General features: G+C 45.2%; 1 protein-coding gene across 5 annotated transcripts in view; it reads left to right on the top strand.

The window, feature by feature from the left end:
* The window catches only part of DSN1 (DSN1 component of MIS12 kinetochore complex), a 21,100-nt gene extending 14,348 nt beyond the window's left edge, over positions 1 to 6,752 (top strand). For 4 of the 5 annotated variants that reach the window (XM_023227966.2, XM_023227963.2, XM_023227964.1 and 1 more), the window contains 3 exons: positions 2,152 to 2,299; positions 3,439 to 3,526; positions 5,655 to 6,752. In XM_023227966.2, the coding sequence (XP_023083734.1) occupies positions 2,152 to 2,299; positions 3,439 to 3,526; positions 5,655 to 5,758 (340 nt within the window). In that variant the 3' untranslated portion in view covers positions 5,759 to 6,752. The remainder of the gene's footprint in view (positions 1 to 2,151; positions 2,300 to 3,438; positions 3,527 to 5,654) is intronic. The other variant, XM_023227967.2, reaches the window with a different exon arrangement.
* Positions 6,753 to 7,003: the final 251 nt, after the last annotated feature.

The raw sequence follows: 7,003 nt of genomic DNA, 5'->3' as shown, positions 1-7,003 counted from the left end.
AAAAAAAAAAAAAAAAAAAAAAGTGGGTAGATGAGGAGGATGTGAGGAAAGAGAGGATCTTTGGGTCTTGAAGGTAGAGGAAAAGTAGGAAAGTGCTAGGTGGTTTGTTTGTTTGTTTGTTTGTTTGTTTTGTTTTGTTTTGGAGATAGACTCTCGCTCTGTTGCCCAGGCTGGAGTGCATGGTGCTATCTCAACTCACTCCACCTCCCGTGTTCAAGCAATTCTCCTGCCTCAGCCTCCTGAGTAGCTGGGACTACAGGTGTGTGCCATGATGCCTGGCTAATTTTTGTATTTTTAGTAGAGACAGGATTTCACCATGTTGGCCAGGCTCGGCTGGGTGTTTTTTGTTGTTTTTTTGTTTGTTTTTTTGCTCTGTTGCCCACGCTGGAGTGCAGTGGCACGATCTCAGCTCACTGCAGCCTCCACCTCCCGGGTTCAAGCGATTCTCCTGCCTCAGCCTCCCGAGTAGCTGGGATTACAGGCATGCTCCACCACACCATGGTTTTGCCATGTTGGCCAGGCTGGTCATGAACTCCTGGCCTCAAGTGATCTGCCCATCTTTGCCTCCCAAAGTGTTGAGATTACAGGTGTAAGCCACGGCACCTGGCCAGAAAATGCTAGATTTTGATTTAGATGAACATTTAAGCCATGGTTTTAAGCTTTTTTTTTTTTTTCAAAATAAAATCTCAGCTAGAATCCCAACGACAAAATGTTAGTCAAAACCCTAATTGCAGAAGTGGCCTCTCAGTAGAGAGGGTCTCTGAGGACCATGGTTTGAAAAACTTCCCCAGTCCAGGTAATGATGGTTATCAGTTACTTTTCACCCCTTACATACTCTGTTTATGAAGAAAGATAATGTGTACGATGCCAGTTTCATATAAAAACTTTTGTGGCAAAGCTTATAGGTTAAAAGGAATGGTTCTAGAAGCAGACTGTCTGTTCAGACTCTAACTGTTCCTTAGTTTTGTGACCTTGGGCAAATCACTTAGTCTTGAATGAGCCTGAGGTTCCTCATTTGAAAATGGGGATGATATTAGTACCTTCCTCATTGGGTTATTGTGAGTGTCAAATTAGGTTAAATGTAAAGTACCCAGTAGTGTCTGGCACCTACTTAGCACTCAGTAAATTATAGTAGTTGTTGTTATTAAAGTTGTTGTTCGGCCGGGCGCAGTGGCTCAAGCCTGTAATCCCAGCACTTTGGGAGGCCAAGACGGGCGGATCACGAGGTCAGGAGATCGAGACCATCCTGGCTAACACGGGGAAACCCCATCTCTACTAAAAAAATACAAAAAACTAGCCGGGCGAGGTGGCAGGCGCCTGTAATCCGAGCTACTCGGGAGGCTGAGGCAGGAGAATGGCATAAACCCGGGAGGTGGAGCTTGCAGTGAGCTGAGATCCGGCCACTGCACTCCAGCCTGGGCGACAGAGCGAGACTCTGTCTCAAAAAAAAAAAAAAAAAAAGTTGTTGTTCATCAGTTTTCATGAACTCTCAGTCCTGTTTAGTTATTTTAGATAATTGAGGTAGGCCAGTGTGTTTTGGTAAACAATCATAGGCCCTGACTTTAGGATAGCAAACTTTGGCTTCACTCTCCCACGTATAGTCTTTCTGGTATATGGACCTTACTGTTAAGTGGATTCAACTGACTGGAAGCTTCCAGCATTTCCTGGAGTCCAGAGGTATAAAGACATGAATACTAGACAGTTGTTTCAGAACTTCTTGTTAAGGCCAGGCGCGGTGGCTCATGCCTGTAATTCTAGCACTTTCGGAGGCCGAGGCAGGTGGATCACAAGTTCAGGAGTTCAAGACCAGCCTGGACAACATGGTGAAACCCCATCTCTACTAAAAATACAAAAAATTAGCTGGGCGTGGTGGCAGGCGCCTGAAATCCCAGCTACTCAGGAGGCTGAGACAGGCAAATCACTTGAACCCAGGAGGCAGAGGTTTTTCAGTGAGCCGAGACCACGCCACTTCATTCCAGCCTAGGCAACAGTGTGAGACTCAGTCTCAAAAAAAAAAAAACTTCCTGTTAAGAGAGCCTGTACCTAGTGTGGAGTTGAGGAATACTGATTCAGCTTTATAGGATAATCTTTGGTATCTCTTCCAGAAAATAATTACAAAATCCCTCGAAAGCACTTTTGTTTTGTTTTTAGAGGATCAACTGAGGCCAAAATTACTGAGGTCAAAGTGGAACCTATGACATATCATGGGTCTTCTCAGAATGAAGTACTTAATACAAAGCCTGACTACCAGAAAATATTACAGAACCAGAGCAAAGTCTTTGATTGTATGGAGTTGGTGGTAAGTGGGCTCATGTTTATTTGGTTGAGTTATCCAGCTTGCCACCTTGTAATCCTTGGAAATTAAAAGACCTGGAGAATATGTATAAGTGTAGTTGAATAAGTATATTCAGCTCTACCTTGGGAAAATATGGAGAGACAATTAAAAAATAATAAACAGGTCGGGCGCGGTGGCTCACGCCTGTAATCCGAGCACTTTGGGAGGCCGAGGTGGGCGGATCACAAGGTCAGGAGATCGAGACCATCCTGGCTAACACGGTGAAACCCCGTGTCTACTAAAAATACAAAAAATTAGCCGGGCGTGGTGGCAGGCGCGTGTGGTCCCAGCTACTTGGGAGGCTGAGGCAGGAGAATGGCGTGAACCCAGGAGGTGGAGCTTGCAGTGAGCCGAGATCGCGCCACTGCACTCCAGCCTCGGTGAGAGCGAGACTCCGTCTCAAAAAAAATAAAAAATAAAAAAATAAAAAAATGAATATATAGTGGTAAATGCTGATGAAGCAGGGTAAGAGGGAAGGACAGTATAGAGAGGTTGATGGGTTGCTATTTTATACAGAAAGGTTATTGAAGGCCCCTTTGAGGTGCCATTTTAACAGACTTGAAGGAAATGAACCATGAGGACATTTGAGGGAATAGTATTGTGTCAATCCAGGTATTAACAGCAAGCAGATGGCATTTGAAAGGACAATTCAATAAGAGTTTATTTTCAAAAAAGCTAAATAGAAAGATATGGGTATTGGAGAACCACAAGGGTTAGTGGAGTAACCTGGGGCTTATAGGCAGCAGAGCTCTTACTCCCCCTAGGCCTGAAAGGGAGGAGGGAGTAGCAGTTACTGTGGCACCTAATGGGAGAAAGTCACATAGTTAGCTGATTTGAGAGAGCCAACTCAAGATGACTCGTTCAGCTCCTTCCCACTTAGGCATCCTGTTGGTAGAGGTTACACGGGTCAGCCTCCTGGAGCATAGAGCAACCTGGAGAAGAATGTGGTGTGACTTTGGAGGAACAAACAGTATCTAGCATAAGCATTCCAGGCTGAAAGAACAGCAAGCCCAAAGCTCCTGAGCAAGAGCTTGCTTGTCGGGTTTGAGGAACATCTAAGAAGCCATGGACCTTTACAGCTCACAGCTGTCTTTTTTCTGCAGATGGATGAGCTGCAAGGATCAGTGAAACAGCTGCAGGCCTTTATGGAGGAAAGTACCCAGTGCTTCCAGAAGGTGTCAGTACAGCTCGGTAAGCTTGTCTCTTGAGGGGACCAGAGTTTGGGCTGTTTTCCATCTGATAGCTTTTGGGATAGAAACTGTCCTTCAAAGCCTATGGTCCAAGAGGGTAAGACCTATATGAGGTGATTTGTTTTTCTCCCCACAGTAAATAGTATGTTATCGATACATACTATTTGATAGGAAATTTCTAGATGTAAATTCTACAGTAGCACAGTAGGCCGGTCGCGGTGGCTCAAGCCTGTAATCCCAGCACTTTGGGAGGCCGAGACGGGCGGATCACGAGGTCAGGAGATCGAGACCATCCTGGCGAACACGGTGAAACCCTGTCTCTACTAAAAAATACAAAAACTAGCCGGGCGAGGTGGCGGGCGCCTGTAGTCCCAGCTACTCAGGGAGGCTGAGGCAGGAGAATGGCGTAAACCCGGGAGGCGGAGCTTGCAGTGAGCTGAGATCCGGCCACTGCACTACAGCCTGGGCGACAGAGCGAGACCCCGTCTCAAAAAAAAAAAGAAGCACAGTAGACTGATAATTAAATCCCCATGAAATATGTTGTTGTTCTGGTAAATCCAAGACTTAAGAAATACCCACCCATTGCTTTTTCCGTCCTCATTTCTCAAGAATTCACTAAGTGACACTGACATTACTCCTCCCTAGCTTTTCCTGACCTCCCAGCCCTTAATTATTTGCTATACACACCTTCATTTTCTTTTCTTTTTTTTTTTTTGAGGCAAAGTCTCACTCTTGCTCTCATCCAGGTTGGAGTGCAGTGGTGCAATGACTGCACAGCTCACTGCAGCCTCAACCTGATGGGCTCAAGCACTTCTTTCACCTCAGGCTCCCAGAGTAGCTGGGACTAAAAGCGTACACCACCACACCCAGCTAAATTTTTAATTTTTTTGTAGAGATGGTCCAGGCTGTGTTGTCCAGGCTGGTCTTCAACTCCTGGGCTCAAGTGATCCTCCTGCCTTGGCTCCCCAGAGTGCTGCGATTACAAGTGTGAGCCACTGCGCCTGACCATCATCTTGTTTGTTTGTTTGTTTGTTTGTTTGTTTTGAGAAGGAGTTTTGCTCTTGTTGCCCAGGCTAGAGTGCAATGGCGAGATCTGGGCTCAAGGCAACCTCTGCTTCCCGGGTTCAAGTGATTTCTCCTGCCTCAGCCTCCCGAGTAGCTGGGATTATAGGCATGCTCCACCACGCCTGGCTAATTTTGTATTTTTAGTAGAGACGGGGTTTCTCCATGTTGGTCAGGCTGGTCTCGAACTCCTGACTTCAGGTGATCCACCTGCCTCGGCCTCCCAAAGTGCTGGGATTACAGGCTTGAGCCACTGCGCCCAGCCTCCATCTTCTTACTGATCACGTTGTATTGTGATTGTAGTGGTGGCTGGCTTTTTTTTTTTTGAGACAGAGTCTCGCTGTTGCCCAGGCTAGAGTGCAGCGCCATGATCTTGGCTCACTGCAACCTCCGCCTCCTGAGTTCAAGATATTCTCCCACCTCATTCTCCTGAGTAGCTGGGATTACGGGCATGTGTCACCATGCCTAATTTTTGTATTTTTAGTAGAGATAGGTTTTCACCACGTTGGTCAGGCTGATCTTGAACTTCTGACCGCAAGTGATCCACCAACTTTGGCTTTCCAAAGTGTTGGGATTATAGGCATGAACCACTCTTTTTTTTTTTTTTTTTTTTTTTTTTTAAGATAGGGTCTTGCTCTGTCGCCCAGGCTGGAATACAGGGGTGCAGTCATGACTCATTGCAGCCTCAGCTTTCTGGGCTCCCAGCTGATCCTCCTGCCTCCTGTGTAGCTGGAGGATCATGCTAGGACCATGCTAGGCTAATTTTTTTTTTTTTTTTTTTTTTGTAGAGACAAGGTCTTATTGTGTTGCCCAGGCTAGTCTCAAACTTCAAACAATCCTCCCGCCTTGGTTTCCCAAAGTTCTGCGATTACAGGCGTGAGCCACTTTACCCAGCTGCTGTAAGATGACAATTCTTACCAAATTGTCATCTCCTTGAGGCCAGAGACTCTCTTATTTGTCTTTGTAATGCCCTTCCATGTCTGGCACAATGTCCATACATTAAGTTTTCAATAAATGTTATGTTATTTCAATTGAAATTTTTTTTTTTTGGCCTCTTTTCTCTGCAGGGAAGAGAAGCATGCAACAATTAGATCCCTCACCAGCTCGAAAACTGTTGAAGCTTCAGCTGCAGAACCCACCGGCCACACGTGGATCTGGATCTTGTCAGTGACCTTATGAGCTTTCCTGCCACAAGGTGCCCAAGAGGAGAGGAATGGGAAGAGTGCCCCAGCACGTGGTGACTGCGTGATTTCTGCTCTGTTGCCTTTGAAGATAACTGGCTGGACTGACTATAGAGCACTTTGACTTTTTTCTAAAAAGTGATGGAATTTGTACATCAAATGAATATTGTATAGACGTTTTTCCCAGGAATGTACAAAATGCTTGAAAGTTCAAACTTCTTTTTTGAAATGCTCTTCAGATCCAGTGGCCCATTCTTTTATATTTATCCTATGAAGGTGTTTTTCAGGTTTTGAAACAATCCAAAAATCATTTAGGACCAAGTCTAAGGAAACATTTTAGTGGCCAACTTGGATTCTGGTTGTAAAGGAATGATACTAATTTTCTAGCATGGCTCTGAAGGTGATTTTAGGTAGAAGAGTTTTGAGGCTGGGCATAGTGGCTCACGCCTGTAATCCTAGCACTTTGGGAGACTGAGGTGGGTGGATTGCTTGAGCCCAGAGGTTCAAGGCCAGCCTGAGAAATAAGGTGAAATCCTGTCTACAAAAAATACAAAAAGTTAGCTGGGTGTGGTGGCGTGCGCCTGTAGTGCCAGCTACTCAGAAAGCTGAGGTGGGAGGATTGCTTGAGCCCGGGAGGTTGAGGCTGCAGTGAGCTCTCACTGCGCCAGTGCACTCCAGTCTAAGCAACAGAGTGAGACAGTGTCTTTAAAAAAAATTAAAAATTGTAAAAAAAAATGGAAAAGTTTTGAGCATTGTTTGCATCATTGGGATACATATGTCACGTCACAAGATGTTCAATTTGAAGGAAATACCACTCATTCTCTATATCCTGTTGTCTGTAATGTGCTTCCGTTTTTATTATTGAGTTGACCTCCTAAATCCTAGATTCATGACAAGAAAGAACTAAGAACTACTATTCATTGTTCTCTTTGTTTATAATCTGTATTGTAAACTTGCACATAATTAAAAGCTTTCCCTTGTCTTTGTCTGTGTTTTGAGTGTATAAACAAAAAGACAGGGAGTACTGGGCACGGTGGCTCATGCCTATAATCCCAGCACTTTGGGAGGCCTAGGTGGGCAGATTGCCTGAGCTCAGGAGTTTACGACCAGCCTGGGCAACACAGTGAAACCCTGTCTCTACTAGAAAAAAAAATTAGCTGGGCATGGTGGCATGTACCAGTTAAGTAGTTCCAGCTTCTCAGGGGACTGAGGCAGGAGAATTGATTGAACCTGAG

Source organism: Piliocolobus tephrosceles, chromosome 20 (assembly GCF_002776525.5).
Source record: "Piliocolobus tephrosceles isolate RC106 chromosome 20, ASM277652v3, whole genome shotgun sequence".
Classification (NCBI taxonomy): Eukaryota; Metazoa; Chordata; class Mammalia; order Primates; family Cercopithecidae; genus Piliocolobus; species Piliocolobus tephrosceles.
Note: the sequence above shows the minus strand (reverse complement) of the source record. Positions and strands in the feature narration are given on the sequence as shown.